Source organism: Chionomys nivalis, chromosome 7, assembly GCF_950005125.1.
Source record: "Chionomys nivalis chromosome 7, mChiNiv1.1, whole genome shotgun sequence".
NCBI classification, from domain to species: Eukaryota; Metazoa; Chordata; class Mammalia; order Rodentia; family Cricetidae; genus Chionomys; species Chionomys nivalis.
This window is the reverse complement of record NC_080092.1, coordinates 100534101-100558278: the sequence shown is the minus strand read 5'-3', so window position 1 is coordinate 100558278 and position 24178 is coordinate 100534101. Positions and strand designations below refer to the sequence as shown.

Sequence of the window (24178 nt, the reverse complement as noted above, 5' to 3'; positions counted from 1 at the left end):
TACTCTAATCTTGTTCCCTTTTCTGCTGGTGTGCCAGGAGATAGCAGTGGGCTCCTTCCACTGACTTCCCCTGAGGCAATGGTACTCACGGGACCTGCTAGATTAGAAGGGCTCCAATGGGCAGCTGCTGGCCTGGTCAGATCCAAGTGCACTGGGGCCATGGTGCTGCCTGAGAGGTGCCGCGCTGGCTCACCTGCCACCCACCACACATGCCACTTTGAGGAAGAGCCAAGAATGAAGAACAAGGGAGGCTTCCTTGCTGATGCCAGGGCTCCACAGTGCTGGTCCCAGCCATCAACCCAGCCCTCCAGCTCCAGGAGCTTATGGTGTGATCATATTTGGAAAGGTGAGGTATAGAACTTTCCAGCTAAGCCCGGAAGTCAGACCTCAGCAAGTGACACTTTCTCACTCAAGTCTGGAGAACAAAGCAGCAGCTTCCCAGAGAAGTCTGGCTTTCAGAAAAGTGTTGGGCCATTTCTCTTGCTTCTTCAAGAACCCTGGATTGCTGAGCCCGTAAAGGTGGGGCTGTTCTTGCACATCCATGAGACACAGTGTTTTAGCATCTGGTTGGTCACAGTCTCTGCCTGTCAGTCCAGTTCCTGTCCTAGAATACGGATGGGTGAGATGGCTCAGCAGTTAAGAGCATTGCCTGCTCTTCCAGAGGTCCTGAGTTCAATTCCCAGCAACCACATGGTGGCTCACAACCATCTGTAATGAGGTCTGGTGCCCTCTTCTGGCCTGCAGGCATACACATAGAAAGAATATTGTATACATACTAAATAAATAAATAAATAAATAAATAAATAAATAAATAAATAATACGGATGGGTGTGGTTCCTGCAAGGCCTCCTAGAGGAGCTTCAGGGCAGCTCCATACCTGCGTGGCCACTCATACCCTGTGCTGCTACGTGGTGCTTCCCCGGGGCTCCACACAGTGAGCCACAGGCTGCCCCTCACCTGAAGATGAAAAAGACACCATTCAGAATAGACTGTGCTTTGGACAAGGGAGCGTCTGTCTCCTTCTCCCTCCTGATTGATGGGTGCAGGGAGTTACTGTGTGATGAAGACTAGATTGCTCCATCTGCCTGTGCCACTGGGACAGTGCAGGGGAGCCCAGGCTGCGCCCTAGAACAAGTGAGTTCCTTGCCTATTACGTAAGGTGCTGCTTGCCAGGTGGTGGTGTGGCACACACCTTCAATCCCAGCATTTGGAAGGCTGGGCAGGTGGATCTCTGGGTTGGAGGCCAGCCTGGTCTACAGAACGAGTTCTAAGACAGGGCTACACAGAGAAACTCTGTCTTGATAAACCAAAAATGAATAACAAAAACCCAGAATCATCTCTTCTCAGAGGCCCAAAACAATCTCTGTGCCCCTTAGACTCCATGCTGGAAAGGCAAAGTGTCCTAGGGCCAGGAATCCAAGGGATTCTTTTGTAGGGATCAGGGGGTTCACATGATGGCCCCTCAGAGTAGTGGATGTGGTAGGATCACCTCCCTTGGAGGAGGACAATGAGGAAAGCCGTCGTGATGTAACCGGCCCTGTGTGGCCGGACTGACAGAGCTGGGGGGAAGCAGAACCGCAGAACTGCATGCAGGTGCTGTTGGGAGCCCGGGTGTGCTAAACAGCGCATGTTCCTTTTTGTTTTTCAAGACAGGGTTACTCTGTGTAGCCCTGGCTGTCCTATAACTCACTCTGTAGTCCAGGCTGGTCTTGAACTCACAGAGATCCACTTGCCTCTGCCTCTCAATTGCTGGGATTAAAGGTATGCACCACCACTGCCATCTTGTTTTGTTGTTAATTGTTTTGAGATAGGATCTCTGGTAACCCAGGCTGGCCTCAAACTCTCTGTAGCTGAGGATGACCTTGAATTTATAATGTTCCCGAGTACTGGGTGATGCTATGCTATTTTATGCCGTGCTGGGATTGACTGGGGTCTATGCATACTACCAGCGGAACTAGATCCCCAGCTCTCAAAACTAGTCTTCTCAATGAAACTGGTTCTCCAGTCCTGACTCTACTGCTCTGGATGGGGCATGAGTCCATGCATTTGTGGGCATGTGAAGGGCGGCTTTGGCAGCCTCTCCTTTTGTTCTCACCCTGGGGTGTGAATTTCCTCACCAAGAGCAAGAGGTTGACAGGCCTGCCCAACCATAGCCAGTGTACTCTTTCCTTAAAAGCCTCAGTCTAGGCCTTAGGGCAAGCAGTTGGTGCCTGCTGGGAGACCCTAGGGACATTGCCTGGCTGTGTGCTCATGCTGCCACCTGGTGGTTGTGGATGAGTATTACATAGAGTGGCCATCTGCCTATAGATAGAAGTTGAATTTTCCCTTTTTTTTTTTTTTTTTTTTTTTTACTATGAATGAAAAAATATTTTCTTTGCTGCTTAGCTGATAATAATGACTGAAGAGGAAGAAACTGCCATTTGGCTTTGATATGTGGTCCTGATCTTAGGAGAACCACCCAGTCTGTTCTGGCTGCTGGTGGCTCACTGTGCTTTGCTTGCAGTCCAGGATCCGGTTGTCGTGGTTGCTGAGGATAACCAGGAGAAGCCAAAGCCGCCCGAGGACAAAGAGGTGCTGGAGCAGGCCCAGATTAAGGGTCCCGTGGATGTGCCTGCAGGGGAGGCCCCTAAGGAGAAGCAGGAAGCTGCACAGCTGGATCGGCCTGGCCAAGGTGAGTGACTAATGCATTAGCTGCCCTGACAGAGAAAGGCTTCAGCAGCCTCGTGAGAGGCCCGGACCACTGCCCGCTGCTGCTCCTCTTGTAAAGTTGGTGTTCCAGGACTGCCAGTCCTCAGAGCTGTGGAGGTGAAGTGGGGCCTCTCTCCAGCATGACCCCAGCCTGTCCTGTGTTCTTCCAGGTATTGCTGTCCCTGTGGGCGAGGCCCACCGCCATGAGCCTCCTATCCCTCATGACAAGGTGGTGGTGGATGAAGGGCAAGACCAAGAAGGGCCAGAGGAGAAAAAGCCACCTCCCAAGCTCACAGATGAAGGGGACCCCGGGGACAGGGGACAGGTGGCACCACCTCCACCTGGGTCAGAGAGGGAGGAGCAGGAGCCTGAGAGGGGAGAGGAAGGGAAGAGACTTGAGCAAGCCCCAGCAGTGGTGGAAGCCGAGCATCCCCAAAAGGTTCTGGAAGCAAATGGTCAGCCACCTGTCCAGCCCAGGAAGGAAGATTCCAGACCAGACACTAGGGATCTGCATCCAGTGCCCCAGTCCAGGCTCTCTGTGGAGCAGAATGCTGTGGTGGCGGGTGAGGGCGGTGAAGAGGCTGCCCAGAAGGCTGAAGGGGTCCAAGAGAAGCCCGCGGAGAGCGACGCCGCCGAGAGCAACCTTGGTGAGTGTCTGCCTCCCTGGAGATGGAGGGGGGCGCAGCTCCTGTGGTTGCTGCAGCAGGGCAGGAACCAGTTAGTCCCTCTCAGTCCTGGCTCTCATTCACAAGATTAGCATGTGAATGTCGCAGCCCCTTCAGCAGCTGGTGGAGTGGAGAAGAGCCTGGTGCCTTGACAGCTCCTGTAATATCTGTCACGCGGTTGTTTGCCAGACCACTAAATGTCAGGTGCCATGCTGTTCTCGCGTGTCTGGGCGCACACGGGGGACAGTGCAGGAACGCTTGACAGGTAACACATTGTTAAGTGCCCGTCTAAGAGCTGGTTAGGACGGTGCTTGCATTTTAATTGGCTTAGGTGGTTAACATTGGCTCGCTGCCATCAGCCTGTGAGATTGTTAAATATTTTTTTATTACTTCCCTGGTAATCATCAGGTTGAATATAAACTGTGTTGGGGGGGGCTAGCTATGGAGTCGTTTTTGGAAACATCTGCCAGCCCCTCATCCCACCCCTGACTTTTTGACTTTTCAACAAACCAGCTGAGTCTCCCTGTGTGCAGGTGGGAAGGCGGACCTCCCTGCACAAAGGCCAGAGGCTGCAGAGGAGAGGGAGCAGAAAGAGGCTGAGCAACCAGGTGGAGACCCGGCGGGGAGCAAGCTAGAAGGTGAGTCTGCACCGCCCCTCGGAAGGAGCCCCAGAGTGAGGTTGGGTGGGGTGGCCGCTCATTTTGAATCTTTATGGTTGATCCCATAGTATTTTGTGTACGGGGAAGGTGGTGGTCATGCCCCCCCCCCAGAAGCCCTGCAGTGACCACCTGTCCAGTTATTTTCACAAAGCCCACCTGAAGTCTCACCCCTGGTCTGTTGTAAGGAGCAGGCAGTGGACTGCTTGGCTCTCCTGGACTCAAACTCCCAGGACTACCCAGGCCGTCTCTGATCCGGGCCTGCCTTACGTGTTCATGGTTCACCTCACAGTGGTGTGAAAAGATCCAGGGTTTGCTTCTCACTCAGCCCTGAAGGTCAGACTTGAGCGGCTGCTCCAGGCTGACGTCTCAGTGAAGCCAGGAAGGCGGAGCTTCTGGTTCCTTTTGCCTGGCTGCAGCTCCCAGATTGCTTGGGAAACTCCCCATGCTTGCTGTTTTCCTCTCTGGTTTTAGTCCGACTATATTTGCTGGTTCCAGTTCTGTAATCTGTCACTTGAACATGTTTGATTCTTTGTTTTTTTCTTTCTGAAGAAGAGACTTTTCATTATTCCCTATTGTGCCTCTCTTTCATATGCTCTCAATGGGACGGACAGCTGAGATTAAAAAGCTAGTAGCAGGTACGGCTCAGGACTGTGTTGTAAAGAAGCATGTGTGTGGAGGCTCTGACGGTGTGGGGACGGCACCTGGGTGGCATCCTACACCCGTGAGGGCCCTGCATGAATGTGTGTTGGGCCCAAGGAGCGGCACCCCTCCAGGTGCAGCACAACCCTCCAGGTGCAGCGTGCCCTTCCAGGTGCAGCACAGCCCTCCAGGTGCAGCGTGCCCTTCCAGGTGCAGCACAACCCTCCAGGTGCAGTGCCCCCCTCCAGGTGCAGCACAGCCCTCCAGGTTCAGCACACCCCTCCAGGTGTAGCACAACCCTCCAGGTGTAGCACAACCCTCCAGGTGCAGTACAACCCTCCAGGTGCAGCACAACCCTCCAGGTGCAGCACAACCCTCCAGGTGCAGTGCCCCCCTCTAGATGCAGCACAACCCTCCAGGTGCAGCGTGCCCTTCCAGGTGCAGCACAGCCCTCTAGACGCAGCACAACCCTCCAGGTGCAGCGTGCCCTTCCAGGTGCAGCACAGCCCTCCAGGTGCAGCACACTCCTCCAGGTGCAGCACAACCCTCCAGGTGCAGCGTGCCCTTCCAGGTGCAGCACAGCCCTCCAGGTGCAGTGCACCCCCAGGTGGCGTCGCTGACACTCCAGCTCCCTCTTCCTTTCAACTTCAGTTCTCAGCCTGTGGCCCCAGAGGACAGCTGAGTGGCGAGACAGGGTGGGCTGCATGTACCTGCTGATGCTATGTGTGGCTTGCACCCATAAATCCCACTGCGTCTAGTGTGGGGTCTTCATCCCATCTGTGCACCTTGTCCTGGTAGGTTCTGGCTGGGAAAAGCCAGTCACCATGCTGTCTGCATTTGCCACATGGGGCTTCCAGCTGGACATGGCTCCTTCCTTTCTCTGCTAGAACCAACTTGGCTAGTCCACTCAGAGCACTTAAGCTGTGGGTTGCTCTTTCAGAACCTTGTTCTTCATGGTGTGGAAGCGCCACCAACATATGTAGCTTTGTCTCCGTACAACTGCTGGTTATATGATCATGCAGTCTGGTGCCGTGTGGCCTGTTGGAGAGACGCTTTGAGCTTTCTATGGGAAGGGAGAAAAAGGAGCCCTGTGTTGTGAGGCCTTTCCTTCCCAAGCCAGTGTCTGAATCTAAGGCACGGGCAAGAGGGAAAACTCTGTTCTCTTCATGGTAGGCCTCAGGATCCTCTCCGCTGTCCAATTTGTTTTTCTTTCTTTTCTTTTCTTTTTTCCTGAGGTTTCTCTGTAGCTCTGGAGCCTGTCTTGGAACTAGCTCTTGTAGACCAGGCTGGTCTCGAACTCACAGAGATCCACTTGCCTCTGCCTCCCGAATGCTGGGATCAAAGGCCTATGCCACCACTGCCTGGCCTCCAACTTGTCTTTCTTTCCTTGTATTGGCTACTGAGGGGTTTGAGGAGACCTAGGGTGTTCATGGGAGTTTATCACTGCCCCTGGAAGGACACTAACCATGACCTGCTTCAGAGAGTTAGCTTGTGTATGCCCTGCACCTCAGAGCTATGTAGCCCTGGCCAGTCTCAGACTCGCAGAGATCTGCTTGCCTGTGCTCCTGTCTAGGATTACAGGCTCCAACCCACCTCTGCACAAGACGTTCCTAGGCGCTGACACCTACTCCTTCACCCAGCATCTTCTCACGATGCCTGGTTTAGATCGTGTGACTGTGGAGCTGACCTGCCTTGGCTGCCTGCTGTGGAGAACTGGCCAGTGCAGAAGTGCTTGTAGGGAAAGACCAGCCAGCTCTGCTGCACTGTGGGAGGAGACTGGGCCACACCACCAGCGTCGCATGGATGGGACACAGCAAATGTGTCTAGGAAGACCCCCCCGGCTCACCCCCCTTAATAAGATGGCGTTCCCCTCCTTCCTGAGGAACCCCTCCCCCATGTCTGGGCCACAGTGGCAGGTTCTCATGCACCACCTGAAGACTTCCTTTGTTTTTAAGATTCTCCTCATCTTGAAAGAAATCTTAAAATATTAAAACTTTTTAAATAGTTCTTAGGTTTTCTTTTCTCTTCTGCTAGTCCTAGAACAGCTGTGTGAGGCAGGAGGAGACTGGCCAGCTCGGGGAACCTGTAGCTTCCTAGTCCTAGAACAGTTGTGTGAGGCAGGAGACTGGCCAGCTTGGGGAACCTGTAGCTTCCTAGTCCATTTCCTCTTCAGTTTTGTCAGCCAGCCAGGAGGGGAGCTTGGATCTGCCCATGCGTCTGAGGGTGAGGGTAAAAGCAGGCAGCCCTGTTGCTGGCCAGGAGGCTGTCCTGGAGGCCCACCCTGGCTAGGGCTTCTCCCTCCAGCCTTACTTAGCTCCGCGCCTCACTGCGGTGCCAGTGGGACTGAGGTGATGCAGACAGATGGGCGTGGCAGGGCCATCAGTCCCGCGGGTCCTGGCAACGGTACCGAGAGTGCATCTGACTGTGTGTGTCCCCACCAGAAGCTGGCAGGGCCGAGATGCTGGACCACGCCGTGCTGCTGCAGGTGATCAAAGAGCAGCAGGTGCAGCAGAAGCGCCTCCTGGACCAGCAGGAGAAGCTGCTGGCTGTGATTGAGGAGCAGCACAAGGAGATCCGCCAGCAGCGACAGGAGGATGAGGAGGACAAGGCTAAGCCTGGTAGGTAGAACCCTGGGGACAGACGGCCACAGGCAGGTCTGGGGCTGGACCGCAGGCTGGGTGGCCAGAAGTGTGGGAGGAGGGTTTTGGTTTTGATGAGTGATCCTTTTTATTTATCCGTTCATCCATTCATTTACTTATTTTTAGATTTATTTGCATATTTTATTATGTATGTGTGTAGGCTGGAAGAGGATGTCAGATCACCTCTTCTGCCTGTAACTCCTCCTGGAGTTACAGGCAGTTGTGCGCTGCCTGAGTAGCTGCTGGAATGCAGCTCTGGTCTTCAGCAGTAACAGCGAGCATTGTTCGCTACTGAGCCATCTCTCCAGCTCTTAGTGATTCTTAGCTGCTTGAAAGTTTCTTTTTGGTCAGTCAACCAGCAGCTTGTGTTCCTCTCTCTGGCCAAACTGACACTCACCTTCATTTCATTTGCAGCTGACATGCAGCCAGAGCCTGGGGCGGCAGCGCCCAGAGGACAGGAGGAGGCCGGGGACGAGCGTGCTGATGAGACAGCGGAAGGTGGCCCTCCACAGCCTTCGCAGCCTAGGGGTCGCCCTGCTCCCCCACAAGAGATGGGCCAGCAACCCCTGGGGGAAGCTAAGGCAGCGCCCGGCAGAGACCTAGCTGACCTTCCTCCTGGTGGCCCTGACAGAGAGCCCCAGGGGGCCCAGACTAAGCTGAGAGAAGACCAGAAGGACGCTGAGCTCAAGGTGGCTGGAGCTGTGAGGGAGCTGGTCCCTGGGGACTTGGAACCAGTGCCCAAGCCAGACTCTGCTGGGGCCCCCAAGAGTCCAGAGAAGCAGCTTGCAGAGGAAGTCGCCAGGCAGCACCAAGATGCCTTTGGTGCAGGTTCCCAAGGAAGGAAGGAAACTGTAAAGGAAGTGCTAGCCGCTGGTGATACTCCCAAAGAGGCTGGGCAGCCCTTGGCAGGGGCAGAGGCTGAGAACTCTCGCACAAAGTCCAGGCAATTAGGACCCACCATGGTTTCAGCTAAGCCAGCAGACAGAGGCTCTCAGCCCCAGGCCAGGTTTCAGCAAGAACCCCAGGCCATCCCTAACAAAGGTCAGGATTCTCACCCAGAGATAAGAAGTGAGGTTCCCCGAGGGGTTCACATACCTGCTGAGGGGCAGCAAGGAGGAAAGGGGGATACCACCATCCAGGAGGCAAGGAAGAGGCCAGACATAGCTGTGCCGGAGGGTCAGAAGCCAGAGAATGTCAAACCCAACCGAGACCTGAAAGTACAGGCTGGCTCTGACCTCCGGAGGAGACGGCGGGGTCTTTCCTCTCAGCCAGAGCAGGAGCTGGCTCCCAAGGATGGCGTCATCATTAGCTTTAACTCCCTGCCTAACGTTCAGGTGAACGACCTCCGCAGCGCCCTGGACTCCCAGCTCCGGCAGGCTGCAGGGGCTGCGTTACAGGTGGTACACAGCCGGCAAATCAAACAGTTGCCTGGAGAGCTGGAAGAAGCGTGAGAATCAGGCATCGGACAGTAGCTGGTGCTATCCAGCCACACCTGATTGGAGGCCACCTTCTTATGTCCCCAAGGCTCCATCAGGGCACTCACTTGCCCAAGTCGGCTTTGGAAAGGCAGCATCGAGGGTCAGCCCCGCCGTTGCACGGTGGCAGCGCTTGCCTGTCCCGATTCACCAGCAGCAGCACTGACAGCAGGGCGGGCAGTTACAGCCTGTCACAGCCAGATTCCACTCTGACTTGATGTCCCATATTCTCCTTGGTGTGGGAAACCTGCCGTAGGTGACTCTTGTCTCCCCGCGGGGAGGCCCAGGATTGGGTATGATTTGGGTTGGGAGGAGGAACAAGGCCCTCCTGGTTTCCTGTCATCTGCATTCTTTGAAATTGATTATGAAACAAAAAATAAAACACCACTAACATCTAATGAATCAGTTGGTTTACCTAAAGGAAAACCAAACGGGGCCTCGAGGTCATGGGGTCCCCTCAACTCAGGTGGGTGAGCACAGCTGGGGATCCCACAGGCAGCTCAGTCTTCTGTGTCATGCTGATCCCTGCTGTAGGGAGGAGGTTGAACAGTAGCACACTCACCACCAGGACAAGGAGGAGGTTGAACAGTGGCACACTCACCACCAGGACAAGGAGGAGGTTGAACAGTGGCACACTCACCACCAGGACAAGGAGGTTGAACAATAGCACACTCACCACCAGGACAAGGAGGAGGTTGAACAGTGGCACACTCACCACCAGGACAAGGAGGTTGAACAGTGGCACACTCACCACCAGGACAAGGAGGAGGTTGAACAGTGGCACACTCACCACCAGGACAAGGAGGAGGTTGAACAGTGGCACACTCACCACCAGGACAAGGAGGTTGAACAGTGGCACACTCACCACCAGGACAAGGAGGTTGAACAGTGGCACACTCACCACCAGGACAAGGAGGAGGTTGAACAGTGGCACACTCACCACCAGGACAAGGAGGTTGAACAGTGGCACACTCACCACCAGGACAAGGAGGAGGTTGAACAGTGGCACACTCACCACCAGGACAAGGAGGAGGTTGAACAGTGGCACACTCACCACCAGGACAAGGAGGAGGTTGAACAGTGGCACACTCTCCACCAGGACAAGGAGGTTGAACAGTGGCACACTCAACACCAGGACAAGGAGGTTGAACAGTGGCACACTCACCACCAGGACAAGGAGGTTGAACAGTGGCACACTCACCACCAGGACAAGGAGGTTGAACAGTGGCACACTCACCACCAGGACAAGCCCTGGGATGCCGCATGCATCTGCGTGGCCTCAGACTCAGGGTAGAGCTGTCAGTGTTGTCTTTGAGCAGAGACAATGTTTGGTTTTGTCAACCCCTCGCCCAGTAAGGCACTTATGAGATTGAGGGACAAGAACCTGGTTTGTCCCCAAGCCCTGCTATGAAGGGCTTGGAAGGCCCCGGAGTCTCAGTGGGGTCATAAGTGAGCCAGGCCACACCCCACTGTGTGCTCTCTCTGCATCTCTTGGGATATATTTTATTACATTTTTTTAATTTAGATTTTTTTTTATGTGTATGAGTGTCTTTTCACCCATATCTGCATCAGATACATGCGGTGCCCTTGGAGGTCTGGAGCAGGAGCTACGAACGCTCTGAGATGCTGGGAATCAAACCTGGACCCTCTGTGAGAACCCTCAGACACTTATCTCTCAAGATGTCGCTGGACAGCTTGAAAACCAGCAGATGGCAGCAGTGGAAGCTTCCAGGGGCCCTGTGCAACTGCGCTGGGCCAAGTGCTCACAGAGGGACCCGCCAATGGAAGGCAGGTCTCAGGCTTCTCGCGGCCTTTCTGACTAAACACGGTTCCAGATGAGCGATTATTGGGTGGTTAGATGTCATCTTGTCGTCCTCTTGAACTGTTGTAACTCTTGTCCCCTTGCTGGGACTGGGGTTTCACACAGCTTGATTTTCTTGAATATCCCCCTTGACACGGCGGGTTCTTCCTGGTCTGCGTCTGCTGTAGAGCAGGCAGTGCTGCCCCTGCCCTAGCTCTGCCTCCTAGCTGCCCCCTAGTCCTTGTCCAACAGCCTCCAGAAGGCACAGCCCGGCGGGTGGGGGCTTACTGCAGAAGTGCTGAAGGAGACAACACCTCCATCTGGGTACTGTAAGGCTGGGGCACCGGGGAGCCACCTGCCAGTTCAGTCTTTAAGGTGTTGGGTACTGGCATAGGCTACTGCTATGTGGTGCCTGCCTGTGATGGTTCTGCTATAGAACAGGTACTCTTGGTTGTCGTGCTACAGGCCAGGGATGCTTCTGTTCCCGGGGCAACAGCAGGACAGGAACATAGAGGAGCTAAAGTTCTCAGCAACAACAGACGTGGCTGTGCACACCTTTAACCCTAGCACTCCAGGAGGCAGGCAGATCTCTGAGTTCAAGGCCACCCTGGTCTACAGAGTAAGTTCCAGAAAAACAATGAAAAGGAACAAGAGATCTCATCTGAGGCCAAGACATCTGCTGTGGTTCAGTGTGGCCCCTCTAAAGCTCGGGGCTTCCAAGTAAGTGTACCAGGAGGCTTTAAGAGCTTAGGATACAAAGGTAGCGCCCTCACTGAGGCATCTTTCGTACTGTGTTCTCCGGTTCCCTGAACATTCAGCAGGAGGGCCTCACAGTACTGACCTTTAGCCTCCGGGCTTCCAGGCTGCGAGGAATGCATTGCATTCTTTGTAAACCCCTAGTTCAGGGTTCTACTCACAGCCCAGTGGACAGGAACTGGGGATCAGGCACAACCTTCAAGAGCATGCCTGCAGTGACCTACTTCTTGAAGTTTCTAGAACCTCCCAAAATAGAACCACTAGCTGGGGACTAGTCCATGGGAACTGGGTTTGGGTGTGTGCAGGAATCTAATATTCAAATGATGATGGAGTGGGGGCCGGGCTGCAGAGTTTGTGGGCCTGGGCTGTGCTGGGCCGGGAACGGCAGTGGATGCCACTTCAGAGGGGAGGATGAAGAGACAGCAAGAGAGAACAGTTTGCCAGACAAGCTTGAGGGGACCTGAGCTCAGTGGGGCCCAGAGTTGGAGGCCTTGAGGAAGACGGAAGGAGCTATACTCTGAGCTGTCATGAGGACTTCAGGGTGCTGTGGCGGGCAGGGAAGTCTCAACAGTGGGGAAAAGAACACTGAGTAGGCGGTGCTTCTATGGAGGGCAACCTGGTATCCCCGGGCAACCGTCCAGTCACACCATCAGGTCCCTTGAGAACAGACACCACTGCTCTCCGCAATAGCCAAGAAGTCATGTCTGGAGGTGGACAAAAGAGCACCTATCACACAGTTTCCTAGAGGCTGAAGAGACGGCTCCGTTGTTGCTCTTAGAGAAGACCCAGGTCCGATTTCCATCATCCATGTGGCGGCTCATAACTACCTCTAACTCCAGTTCCAGGGAATCCAACATCTTGTTCGTGCCCTCCTCCCCCAGCCACCAAGCACACACACAGTGCACACACATACATCTAAAACACTCATAAACGTTAAATACATTTCAAACTAGAAAATCTGGCTTTTCTCCGCCTGCTAAGCCAGGCCAGTTCCAGGGTAGCAGTTGGATGCCGCAGGGAGGCCGATTTTGGGTAAAGTGTAGGGCTCGCTGGCCTCTGGCCCCCTTCCCAGAACCCAGGCTCTGAGGCAGGTGCAAACTGGTTCAAGGACAGCAGTGCGACCTCCACACCTAGAAGTGGGACCGAGCACTTCCCCATGCTTCCCAGCAGGTGGCACTCGTGCACACGGAATCCCTTACTGTGCTCTGCTTTTTTGTTGTTTTGTTTACAGGGTTTCTCTGTAGCTTTGGAGCCTGTCCTGGAACTCCCTCTGTAGACCAGGCTGGCCTCGAACTCACAGCGATCCGCCTGCCTCTGCCTCCCAGGTGCTGGGATTAAAGGTGTGCTTATGCTTTGAATTTTTAAACTTACCATATGAAGAGGGGAAGAAGGAAAGTCAGGAGCCATCACCCGGGACAGGCTGCAGGGATGGCTATCCCCGCACTGCAAGTCCGAAGCAGAACCTCCTTGTTTTTTGTCCAGAAAAGCCTCTGCCCGATGTCTGGACCGCCATCTGCACAGCACTTGTCACACTGGGCTCGCTCCCCTTGTGCGGCTGCTGAGGCATCTTGGGTGTTTTGCCCATGAGCAGTTGGATCCAGGACCTGGCGTGCTAGACTGAGACTAAATACTTTTGATGAGAACAGTTGGATTTCTTTTTAAAGATTTATTTAATCTTATGTTTTGCCTGCATTCATGTCTGTACCATGGGTGTGCCTGGTGCCTGCAGAGGCAAGAAGAGGGTGTTGGGTGCCCTGGAACTGGAGTTAAGAGATGGTTGTGAGCTGCCATGTAGGTGCTGGGAACTGAACCTGGGTCCTCTAAGAAAGCAATGAATTTTGACTTAACTGTTGAGCCATTTCTCTGGCCCTTGGTGAGAACAGTTTTAAGTGGGATCCTTTGGCAGAGTTCTATGGTCCAGACCTGCCACTTGCTTTTTTGAGGGGGAGAGGGGCTGGTATGCTGAGGATGCATTGTTCTTGGGAGAAACCAGTTCCATACACCATGCTTTGCGTATAAAAACCTGAAACTGCCGAATTAAATAATATTCATTGCTGTTTCTGTTACATCTTAATCGAAATCAGATCGATAAACAAACCCTGCTCTGCCCAAGGTTCAAGCCGAGAAGAAACATAAACACCAGGACCGCCGCCAGCCACACCTTCTTTCAGTCCCCAAAGCTCTCCGTGTGTCATCAGTACAAGGCGCCTGTGCCCACAGCCCTTCCTAGGTGCCTCCATCAGGTCTTCTTGGCCTGAAAGAGAAAGGGTTAATGTCCAAGTTAGCTACGGTTTAAAAGCCCCGACCACATCAAATACTGCAGTCTCCAAACACCTTAAAGAGCTGAGGTGCTGGTGTGTATGTGGGGCACCTGACTGAGCTCACCTAAAAGATGAAAGCCTGGACCCTGTGACTGAGTGGACGTTCTACTGGGTGCTGTTTCTGCATTAGCCGCCCTCGGTAACACTCGTGGCGCTCCGGCAGGCGGCCAGCATTAGTGTCGTTCTAGGAACCTATCCTAGAATGAGGTACTAAGACTTCTGCAGTCCAAGTCCCCATTATCGGGCGGCACCCACCAAACATTGGAAAGGAAAAGCCAAACGGGACGCGCCCACCTACCGCGGCGGCGAAGCAGCTCCTCAGGGCCTCGAACTCGCGCGCGCACAAGTCCTTCCTCAGGCGGCCTCCGGGGGCGGTGGAGGCCTGCACGCACCTGCCGTACGCCGTAGCCTAAGGGAAGACCCGACGGTAGTGCGGCCTCCCCAGGGCCGCCATCCTCCTCACCTCCGGCTAACCGGCTCGGCCCGCTGCTTACCTCCGCCCCGCAGGCCGCCAGATGCTCCGGGAAGGCTCGGAGGCGGCTCCGCACGCGCCCCCAAACGGCTCCGTTGGCGGACATGAGCGGTTCTCCCAGGCTCCTGTGGACGCCGCCATATTGACTCTCGCCTCTTCCGGCGTCGAATCGGCAAACATCCGGCCCCTCCGCCCATACTGTTTTCTGATTGGTCAGAGTCGCTGGCCTGTTCTTCTGTCATTGGTGTTAGTGCTTGTCCGTCTCTAACTGGGACTTCGGATGGGCCCCCTTCCTGAGACCGATTGGCTGGAGGAGCCAGAGCTGCGCGGTGATTGGAGGAGCGAAGCCTGGCGGAAGCGGGGCAGGCTGGGGGGAGTTCCTTGGACCATGGCGGCGGCGCCGCTGCTCCGGGACCGCTTGAGCTTCCTCCAGAGGGTGAGTGAAGTTCGCAGGGGCTGCTGACACCCGGCGCCCGGGGATCTCACTAGGTTAGCGGGGACGGGCTGCCCAGCAGCTGCCGAGAACGAGCGAGCCTGCTCTGCCAGGAGGAGTAGGAGGCCAAGGGCGGCGGGCGATCTCCGGCGGGGCCGGCTCGGCTTCCCAGGCTTCATTCCTGAGAAAGATCCTGGAAACTCGTACATCTCGGGAGGACAGGAGGCATCTGGAAGGCCATAGCTACAGGGTGGGGAAGGCGGAGCCTGTTGTCAGTGTTATGCCCAGATCACGGAGTTCCCCAAAACCAACCAGGAGACCCGAGTCCTGTGTGTAAAAGCAAAGGGCCTTTATTCTTAAACAAGTTTGCAAACTCAGTCTCTCCGTGTGTCCAACGTATTGTAGGGATCGGAGAGCCCCGAGCTCAGTTAGAGCTGGGTTTTTATAGTAGCAGAGGTGGGGGTGAGGGGTTTATAAGGTTCAGGACCCCTGATTGGCTGACATTTGTCTAGGGGTGTCCTTGTGAAAAGCGGTGGGTGTGTGCTGGCAGGTGATCCTATCCACAACGGGAACGTTAGGAATTCTCTGGACGATCTGTTCCTGGGTAGTCTCAGTTTGTGGTCTTTGTCGGAACCAGGTGTTGATTGCCTCAGGGTAAACCACTGAAACTCAGGCCCCTGTTTAGCTTGTCAAGGCTGGGCCCTATGGTCAGCTGTTGAGTGAAACAAGCTGACTGCCCTAAGCTTCCTGGGTGGCCCCCGGGGACCCTTCTTAGGCAAGCCATGCTGCAGGAAGTCAGCTCTCTTATGTAGAGGCTGGGGCAGGTTCTTAGGTACTGAACTCTGCAGAGCACCTCCTTCGTCACTGTGGACTGAGAGCTTGGTGAGGCCGTGTGGGACCCTAGCGGTGTCCATCTGAAATGTTCCCAAACCCCACCCTCTTGCCCAGATACTGAGTCATGAGAAACACGTGTTTACAGATTTCAACCAAATAAACATTATACACTCACCAGCAGACCAACACAGCCATGTTGCTGCATGACTATATAGAATTTAAGTTAGCCATTCTTGAGGAGCCACGAAACCCATCAGGCTGAGCAGTTCTAACTCATTGGGTCTGGTACTGCGCCCGTCCAGTACATGGAAAGCCCTGAGGTTCTTGCTGCTGCTGGTTGATAAATGGGTGTATTTAAAATATCCTTCCATTTAGGAGTGTAAGAGGCTGGGGCTAAACCTCATCTTGACCTTAGAGAGCCCGTATTGATTTCCCTCTTTCCTGGGGTCACTCATCCCTGCCAGAGCCTGGTTAAAGCTGTACTAGGGTGATTCTGGTCCCTTGTAGGCAGTCTCCTGGGCATTTTTAGCACCAGTAAGCTTGAGACTTGCTTCCATGTCATTTGGTGGCTGGGACCTACCCTGTGTAAGGTGGCAGCGCCTCACGATCCCCATTCCTCTTCAGCTCCCCATTCTCTTGAAGGGGACCTCAGATGATGACACCCCATGTCCCGGCTACCTGTTTGAAGAGATTGCCAGTATCCTTCTGCAGTACTCCCATTGGCGGGGGCAGGGGAGAGTAAGCAGTGGGCATCCTGTCGTAGCAGGAAGTGTTATCGGGACAAGGGTGAGTTCTTCTGCTATCCCAGGAGCACCAACAAGTTCTTTTTCCCAGTATCCAGATATGTGTCAAGGGTGCACTAAAAGCTGCCGTACCAATGGCGTAGAGCCCAGGACACTCTAAAAGTTCCGGTGTTGGTGAAACCAAAGCCTGCGGTAATGGTCTTCAGGCCCTGTGACCTAAACAGGGTCATGGTCACAGGAGGGAGGATTTGTCTCGCCTGGTGGGTCTCGCGTCTGTCTGCTTCTTCCTTAACCCAGATGACTCTTAGAAATTTCCCATGAGTCCCTGGGCAGCAGCCAGTGCCTGCTAGAGTACCTTCTTAACCGCCTAGACAGTAGCTCTGGCCACGTGAAGCTCAAGGTGAGTCCCCGAGTAGTGGGCAGCAGACCAGGGCTCAGCCACTGCCCAGCCAAGGCCAGCCCCAGGAATCTGTCCACTCTCCAGGTGCTGAAGATCTTGCTTTACCTGTGTGGTCATGGCTCTTCCTCCTTCCTGCTCATCCTCAGACGAAACTCTGCTCTCATCCAGGAAGCCACAGGTGTGCAGAGACACAGGTGTGCCCAGGCAAGCAGCCCTGGGTGGGGAGACATAGGCCTCGGGTGCTGGGCTTGGGGCTTGGGGTCACCATTGGTCCAGGCTTATAAATGGAAATGTCTCTGGGCTGGAGGGGCCCACTAAGGGTCTCTGGGGAGTGGCTCCTAGCCCTGGAAGAATGACGCATAATGGCTATGGACAGGGGCTGTGGCATGTGCAAGGGCCTGAGCCAGGGAAAGCTTGGGGGTGGCTTGGTGTGATGGAAAAAATCTGATTTTCCATGATGGAAGCTTTTTAGCAGAGGGAATTTAGCTCGGGCCGCACCAGCCTAGGAGTCAGTGGATAGATCCTACCTGTAAGGCCCTGATAGAGACCTAAGGTCTCCCATCCAGGCCCTGAAAAACCTCTGAAAGGTTCCTGTTGCAGGTAGGTGGGAGAGAATGGACCCAAAGAAGCAGTTCCTTCCAGTGTGTGTGGGCGGCGGTGTGGTCTCTGGCAGACAGAGTGACTGTTGTGGAGGTAGATGGTGGAGCTGCTGCTGTGGACGGTCAAGAGGCCATGTTTGAAGGTCCCCAGGAGGGGCTCAGGGTCACCCCATCGGGGAAGGTTGGGTTTGGATTCTGTGGGTCATAAGCGGTGCCCGGGCTCAGCCTGTCCCGTCTGACTTTTGCCCTGCAGCTTTCTCGGGCCCCCCTGACCCTCTTCATGGGAACAGCTTGTACCAGAAGGTGCGGGCGGCTGCCCAGGTGAGCCCAGGACAGGACCAGAGCACAGAACACAGAGGGATGTGGAGGGGATGTCTGTGAGGGGCCTGCTGTAGCCCTGCCGCACGGAGTGGAGGGATGTCTGTGAGGGGCCTGCTGTAGCCCTGCCGCACGGAGTGGAGGGATGTCTGTGAGGGGCCTGCTGTGGTCCTGCCGCACAGAGCGGAGGGATGTCTGTGAGGGGCCTGCTGTGGTCCTGCTGCACAGAACTGGCTCTGCTCCTCGCCGGGCCACAGCCCCTGTGCCTGGTGGGGCAGCTCAGGATAGGTGTCTAAAGCGACAGAGCTGGTAGGGATGGGCCAAGTGGCAATCTCGGCTGGGACTCTGAGCGGCCACTTCTTCATTTAGGACCTGGGCAGCACCTTGTTCTCAGATGCTGTGCCTTCGCTTCCCTCCCAGCCTCCCCAGGCCCTGCCTCCAGCAGGTATGCCACTCTGGTGACCACCCCCAGCCACCATCGGGGGTGGTCCCTCTTGGTACATGTGGGCTGGTCTGCATGGAGGCCTACACTGATGCCAGTGTCCTCTTTTAGGCATGGGTGCCCAGGCCAGACCTAACAGTGCTCTGCAAGGCTTTGGCTACACAAAGGCATGGGGCCGGACAGGTACAGCACAGGGCTCCTGGGTAGGGATGTGAAGGGACCGGGGTCAGACCCCACTGGCATCTCATGAGCATCTCCCAGCTACACCACGTGTGGACCCACCTCCCGGTGCGATCCCCTGTGCTTCCTCTGCCCAGCTGGGAGGAAGGCAAGGCAGGCTGGCCGGCTCTACTTGACGGACAGGGAGAAGCTAGACTTAAGTCCAGCCGGCTGTGTTGACCTTTTCTGCTGCTTGAGGGGCATTGGTCCAGGCTGTGACAGGGATCTAGAGGGTCACTTGTGCGGACTGTAACAGTGTTGTGTATTTGGGTACCTGTGCCATCAGACACTGGAAGTTTATTTGTCGAAGGTCTATAGAGTAGCACGTCCTTGGGGCAGAATGCGAGGCCGTGTCCAGCTGTGTCCAGCTGCGTGTTGTGGCTGTTACAGATGGGCCTTTGTGCATCTCCGGGGCCTCTGACGCTTTCACTTTGTCCCTTCTTCAAAAGCGAGGATGGGCCCCCACACTTGTTGAAGGGCCTGGGGCATTTTCAGTTCCCGCAGCTCCCCTAGAACACCCTTCACCTTGGCAGCTGTAGACTAAGTGTCCAGACCACGATGCCCAGGACCTATGGTAGCAGCTCTGGTACCTGCAGCACATGCCTTTGCCTCTCTGGATCCGAGCAGGCAGTCGCCCTGACCCCATCCTGGAGAGCCTGGCTGGAGGTAGGGAAGGTGGGCCAGGGTGCGAGCACCCTCTCCTGCTGATGCCAGCTTGCTGTCCGCAGGCTCTGCGGGCGAAAGCTTCCTCTCCACGATCCAGAGGGCTGCAGAGGTTGTGGCTAACGCTGTGCGCCCTGGGCCTGAGAATCCCAGCACCCAGGGGCCCTTGCCACGCGGTGACACCTACCAGCCTGCAGTGACACCTTCAACTGGCCACACACATCCCAGCACTGGGAATCTAATCCTTGGGGCCAAAGGTATGGAGGCAAGGGTTGCCTCTCTGTGGATCTGGGTCGTTCCTTTTTATCAGGTGTGAGGGCAGGGAGTGAGACACTTTACAGATATGGAGATGAATGTTAACGCTGCCCTGACTGCAGGAGCCCCAGGCTTCCTACCCAGCAGGAAGTACCCACCCATTTTGTGTGCCTGGAGTTTCTGGAGTTGCCCTGTAAGCTTAGGCCACAGCCCCTTGTCTCCTAGGCCAGAGTCTGAAGAAGGTGGCATGAGGCCTGTGGAAAACCCTGGGGTCTTGCCTACCAATTCTGTCTTTCAGCTGTGAGACACCAGCCTGGGCAGGCTGGAGGAGGCTGGGACGAACTGGACAGTGGTCCCAGTTCCCAGAATTCCTCCTACACCAGCAACCCGAGCAAGGCCTCAGACTCAGGCAGTCGGTCTGGCAGCGACAGCCACTCTGGGGCCAGCCGCGAACCAAGCGACCTGACCGAAAGGTGTGTGGGGTTTGTGGCCACCTGTCTCAGCTAGGGTCTCTATGGCTGTGAGAGACACTGTGACCGTGGCGACTCTTATGAGGAAAACATTTAATTGGGGTGGCTCACTTACAGTTCAGAGTTTCAGTCCATTGTCATCGTGGTGGGACGTGACAACATGCAGACAGACGTGGTGCTGGAGAAGTAGCTGAGGGTCCTCCATCTTGCAGGCAACAGGAAGTGATCTGAAACACTGGGTGGTATCTTGAGCATATGAGAACTCAAAGCCACCCTGACACACTTCCTGCAACAAGGCCACACCTACTCCAACAAGGCCACACCTCCTAATGTTTCCGCTTCCTTTGGGGGCCATTTTCTTTCAAACCACCCCACCGCCTCTCCCAGAGGGGCTGCCAGCAGGTTCCTTGACCCTCAGTGTGGGAGCTTAGGGGCTGTTGTCCCACCTGTCTACCTGAGACCTTGATATCCTGACTTGGCCATGTCATTTTGCTCTGTCCAGGACTGAGGCCATGGCCCTAAATGACTGCCAGCAAGAGCTGAGCCTAGTGAGAGCCGTGACACAAGGATCGCGTGTCTTCCTGAGCCGTGAGGAGACCCAGCACTTCATCAAAGAGTGAGCTGCCCGCCTGCGCCTGGCCCCTGAGGGTTGGGGGAAGCCAGCTATGATTGTCCCCATCCCTCCTCTGTGTCCCCTCCCTGTGCAGGTGTGGGCTGCTCAACTGTGAGGCTGTGCTGGAGCTGCTCCTCCGCCAACTGGTCAGGACCAGTGAGTGCGAGCAGATGGTGAGGGCCAGCCTGAGGGTGCAGGGGACTCGGAGGATGGTGGGGGCCAGCCTGAGGGAGCAGGGGACGGGAGGATGGTGGGGATGCTGTGGAGGATGCTGTGGAGCAGATGGTGAGGGCCAGCCTGAGGGAGCAGGGGACGGGAGGATGGTGGGGATGCTGTGGAGCGGATGGTGAGGGCCAGCCTGAGGGAGCAGGGGACACAGGATGGTGGGGATGCTGGGCCCCAGGCATCCTCCTGTGTGTGTGTGTGTGTGTGTGTGTGTGTGTGTGTGTGTGTGTGTGGAGCCATTGGAGAGTTGACTTGGCTCCACCCCCACCCCGCTTCCAACCCACAGAGGGCGCTGTGCGCCATTGCCTCCTTTGGGGGAGCTGACCTCCTGCCTCAGGAGCAAGTCCTCCTCCTCTGCCGGCAACAGCTGCAGGAACTTGGTGCAGGCAGTCCTGGACCTGTGACCAACAAAGCTACCAAGGTGGGCAGTGGGCCCTGGAAAAAGCAGAGTCTCTCTCAGCACCCACTGCCCTGGCAGTCGTCCCTAGCTGGCCGTGATCAGTGTTTGGTGGGCGCGTTCCTACAGCTCTGCTCAGTGTGTGGTGCCCTCCTCCCTTGGGCTCTGGCACTGTGGGTGCCTTGGGCTCTTCCCCCGCCTGTCGGACACACAGTCCACCTTCTCCAGAAAGTCTCCCTTGGCTGCAGCTCTCTGTTCTGTCACAAACCAGTGTCTCGGCCATGTCCCTGGGAGTCTCCCTCATGCCCTTCCTGGCTACTTGATTGCATCCCTAGCCGCTTCTGTTGTTTTATGTTTCTAGAAGGGCTTCACAGTGTAGCCCTGGCTATCCTGGAACTCTCTTTGCAGACCTTGCTGGCCTCAAACTCCCAGAGATGCCCCTGCCTCCCGAGTGCTGGGATTAAAGGCCAGCGCCACCTAGATGGGGTCTACTGTCTTCTCTGTCGTTGTTAAACTGCAGTGTCCCAGCTGCTTAGTCCGGGTTGGCTATGCCATTAGCACCTGTTAGCTCCCTTTTGGTCATGCCACCAAGTAAACTTTGGGTGACATCACAGGAACACATGTCCAGAATGACCAGATATGTCGGGTCTCCTTGGGACCTTCAGTTCCCGTGATGTCTGGCTCTGAGGCTGGGACTGCCCACGCGTCTGTTCAGTGGGACCTGTTTCATGTGTCCCGTTCCAGCAGCACATGGCTGGGTGTCTGCCTCGGCCTCACTGTTCCCAGCACTAAACAGGAACCCCCTCCTTCCTGTTTTCCTCTAGATCCTGAGACACTTGGAAGCCTCTTGCAGACAGCAGCTGCCTGCCCTAAGGCCCTGTGCCCAGCCCAGCTCTGCAGCTACCCTCGTGGGCCCAGCGGATCTGCTGACCAGCCCTGTGCCTCCTCCTGGGAGCCAGGTCTTCCTCCAGCCTCTAAGCTCCACCACAGTCAAGCCCAGGAACCCTGTGCCCGCTCCCTCTCCAGACACCTTTCCTCCTGCTCTAGAGGATGCCAGTGCTGTCAAAACCCAATCAGTATGTTCTAGTGAACAGGGGCCAGGATGTGAACAGGACCCAGAGAGCACAGATACCCCAGAAGGAAGCTCCAGTACGTGCCTGTGGAGCCCCAACTCTTTGTTTGAGGGGATGGAGCTGGTGGCCTGCCCCCGCTTGCCCTGCCCCGGCTCGCAGGATCTCCAGTCCGGTCCACAGAAGGTGACCACAGAGCCATCTGCGTTCGCATTTCTAAACATGTGACTGACTTTCTGGGCCCCGCCATTCAGAGTTCCCTGGTTCTCATATTGAGGACCCAGGACCTCATGGCCTCGTGTCCACCACGGAGTGGTCCTCTCGCCCCCTCTGGCCCCTCTCTTTCACCTGGAAGCTGTGGTAAAGCAGTCTCTGAGCCAGCCGAGCCCCGTGGGGCCATCCAATGGTCAGAAGAGTCACTGAAGAAGACATGGGCCTCAGTGCTGACCAGCCAAGATGGAAGTGTGGGAAAGAGGGTCACCTGGTGCCTCAGAGGGTGTCTAGATTCCCGTGGCTTCTTGGGAAGTTGACTCTGGCCATGCCCCTGGGATTGGCCTCCCTCCTCCTCCTGGCAAGAGGTCTGCCATGGCTGGAGCCACTTCAGAAGTTTCCTGCTTCATGTGGTACAGCTTCAGGACAGGGCTTCCCCAGGGCTGTTGGCCACAGCGCCTCGGCCCCATGCTGCTCTGACTCCAGAAGGCTAAACACAGAGGCCAACCCCTCCCTCGCTCCTCCCCCCCATCTCAGTCCCTGTCCAGACTGTCCCTTTGCTAGGTGCTGGCAATGGCTGTATGGACCTGAATTCCTATGGTAGCAACTGGCCGGTAGCAGGGCTGAAGTGCTGACCTGGGTGCCCTGGGCAAGCCCTGCCTGCCTGACCCTCAGAAGTGAGCACTTGTCAGGGTTGGAGACATCGACTCTGTTCTGACCTCAGATCCTCCTGTAGGGAGGTCACAGCAGCTGGGAGCCACGGCCTTCAGGGTAGGGCATTGGGGGGTTGTGCCTGTGATCCAAAAGGTCTGGTTCTCAGCTTCCTTAGCCAAGTGCCCTGTGGTATGTCCAGTGTCAGGTCCCTGTCGGACCCACTCTGGATGCTCAGCTTGTCACGGTTTTCTGCAGACCCTGGGAGAGTCCAGTGAACCTTCCTGTCCATCTCAGAAGTGACTGTGAGGCGTCGGCGTGCACTTTCCCAATAAACACCAATGTTTACACGGCCCGCTCTGGCTGGTGGTTACTAATAAGGGGCGTGCTTCAGGGGCTCCTTTCCCTGAGTGAGACGGATGTTTTCTCCTTAAGTGTTTGGTATTGCTTTGCGCTCACCCTCAAGGGGCTACAAGGATGTTGTGAACGGAAGCTGTGGGTATCCCACTCCAGGATGAGCTATGAACGTGAGGTGCTGTGCTAAACCCCACCAGAGTCTCAGACACAAGTGCTGTTCCCCTGAGCTGTGGTCCTAGCTTCATGTTTATGTAGTGAACAGACACCAGAGTTTACACCAGAGTTTACAGGAAACACTTCATGGGTATTGGTGTTTTCCTGTGGGTGTGTTCACGCGAGCGAGTCAGATCCGCTAGAACCGGAGGTATGGACAGTTGTGAGCCGTCATGGTGTTGGGAACCAAACCCAGGTCTTCTTAACCTCTAAGCCATCTCTCCAGCCCCAGAATATTACTTCTACAGTGTGGCTTTTTCTGGGAGTCTTTCTGTTAACCCTGGATACAGAAACATTTTCACACAGGTTCAGCTGGTGAATCGGGGTATCCCATCGGGGTTGCAAGAGCAGAGGAAGGCTCGTGGGAACCGCTGGAGTGTTTTTCCTAGTAACTGCTGATGACAGGTGGGGGAGGCGCTTGCGGTCCTTCCCCTCCTGTGAGAAATGGTAACGGATACGGCGAGGGTCTCCTGTGGCTGATTGGTTCACCACAGCTATGCTTGCCAAGACTGGTAACAGGTCTCAAACAAGATGGTAGATTTACACAAATAGGGTCAGCAACAGCGTCCATATCCTGAGATGGAGCCTGGGGTGTTAGGTGCCCACACGGTCGGTCACACTCCTAGTCAGGTGGCTCTCTGCAGCTGCAGGAGTTCAGTGATGAGGTAGTGCCCTCCAGTAGTGGGGCTGGAGCTGTCAATGTGTAAAAAAGACTTAAAACGCCTTGGTCCACCCCTCAGACTTAAAGTGAGCCTTAGCCTAAGTATCAGATACACTCTGTGGTGGTGCAGCCCTTTAGTTCCAGCTCTTTGTGGATCTGAAGTCAGCCTGTTCTCCAGAGGGAGTTCTAGGGAGGTCAGATGTCTCACGCAGACCAACGTGAAAGCTTGTCAAGAACACGGGTCATTGCAATGCCAGGCTGGTAAAGGCGCTTGCCCCGCACACAGCCTG

At 55.5% G+C, this 24178-nt stretch overlaps 3 protein-coding genes across 7 annotated transcripts in view; 2 read left to right on the top strand and 1 right to left on the bottom strand.

Annotated features, from left to right (window-relative positions):
• Slc38a10 (solute carrier family 38 member 10) overlaps positions 1 to 9165 on the top strand; it is a 55480-nt gene extending 46315 nt beyond the window's left edge. Inside the window, exons 12-17 of one of the 4 annotated variants that reach the window (XM_057773740.1) lie at positions 2504 to 2671; positions 2859 to 3335; positions 3887 to 3991; positions 4624 to 4647; positions 7096 to 7269; positions 7705 to 9165. In XM_057773740.1, coding sequence (XP_057629723.1) covers positions 2504 to 2671; positions 2859 to 3335; positions 3887 to 3991; positions 4624 to 4647; positions 7096 to 7269; positions 7705 to 8741 — 1985 coding nt within the window. In that variant the 3' untranslated portion in view covers positions 8742 to 9165. Of the gene's footprint in view, positions 1 to 2503; positions 2672 to 2858; positions 3336 to 3886; positions 3992 to 4623; positions 4648 to 7092; positions 7270 to 7704 lie in introns of all 4 variants that reach the window. The other 3 variants (XM_057773738.1, XM_057773742.1, XM_057773741.1) reach the window with 3 other exon arrangements.
• Positions 9166 to 12988: 3823 nt separating this feature from the next.
• Ndufaf8 (NADH:ubiquinone oxidoreductase complex assembly factor 8) lies at positions 12989 to 14261 on the bottom strand. The gene is made up of 3 exons (XM_057776132.1): positions 14138 to 14261; positions 13942 to 14052; positions 12989 to 13576 (listed from the first exon to the last, which is right to left on the bottom strand). The coding sequence occupies exons 1-3, from the start codon at positions 14219 to 14221 to the stop codon at positions 13562 to 13564; spliced, it is 210 nt and encodes a 69-aa protein (XP_057632115.1). The 5' UTR covers positions 14222 to 14261; the 3' UTR covers positions 12989 to 13561.
• Positions 14262 to 14487: 226 nt separating this feature from the next.
• Tepsin (TEPSIN adaptor related protein complex 4 accessory protein) lies at positions 14488 to 23005 on the top strand. 2 transcript variants are annotated; one of them, XM_057776546.1, is made up of 13 exons: positions 14488 to 14551; positions 16007 to 16079; positions 16434 to 16525; positions 16610 to 16703; positions 17378 to 17445; positions 17812 to 17887; positions 17996 to 18067; positions 18832 to 19023; positions 19320 to 19494; positions 19994 to 20107; positions 20199 to 20277; positions 20616 to 20750; positions 21551 to 23005. In XM_057776546.1, the coding sequence occupies exons 1-13, from the start codon at positions 14504 to 14506 to the stop codon at positions 22022 to 22024; spliced, it is 1692 nt and encodes a 563-aa protein (XP_057632529.1). In that variant the 5' UTR covers positions 14488 to 14503; the 3' UTR covers positions 22025 to 23005. The 2 variants fall into 2 exon arrangements, with proteins under 2 accessions (XP_057632529.1, XP_057632530.1); XM_057776547.1 differs by lacking the exon at positions 14488 to 14551 and having other exon boundaries at positions 16036 to 16079; positions 16610 to 16719.
• The last annotated feature ends 1173 nt before the right edge of the window (positions 23006 to 24178 follow it).

Excerpts from the sequence above, each read along its gene's own strand:
- Ndufaf8 (XM_057776132.1), bottom strand. The coding sequence starts at position 14,221 with ATGTCCGCCAACGGAGCCGTTTGGGGGCGCGTGCGGAGCCGCCTCCGA. Across the intron at positions 14,053-14,137 it reads TGGCGGCCTGCGGGGCGGAG|GCTACGGCGTACGGCAGGTG; the intron begins GTAAGCAGCGGG and ends GTCTTCCCTTAG.
- Tepsin (XM_057776546.1), top strand. The coding sequence starts at position 14,504 with ATGGCGGCGGCGCCGCTGCTCCGGGACCGCTTGAGCTTCCTCCAGAGG. Across the intron at positions 20,278-20,615 it reads CCAGTGAGTGCGAGCAGATG|AGGGCGCTGTGCGCCATTGC; the intron begins GTGAGGGCCAGC and ends TCCAACCCACAG. Across the intron at positions 20,751-21,550 it reads TGACCAACAAAGCTACCAAG|ATCCTGAGACACTTGGAAGC; the intron begins GTGGGCAGTGGG and ends GTTTTCCTCTAG.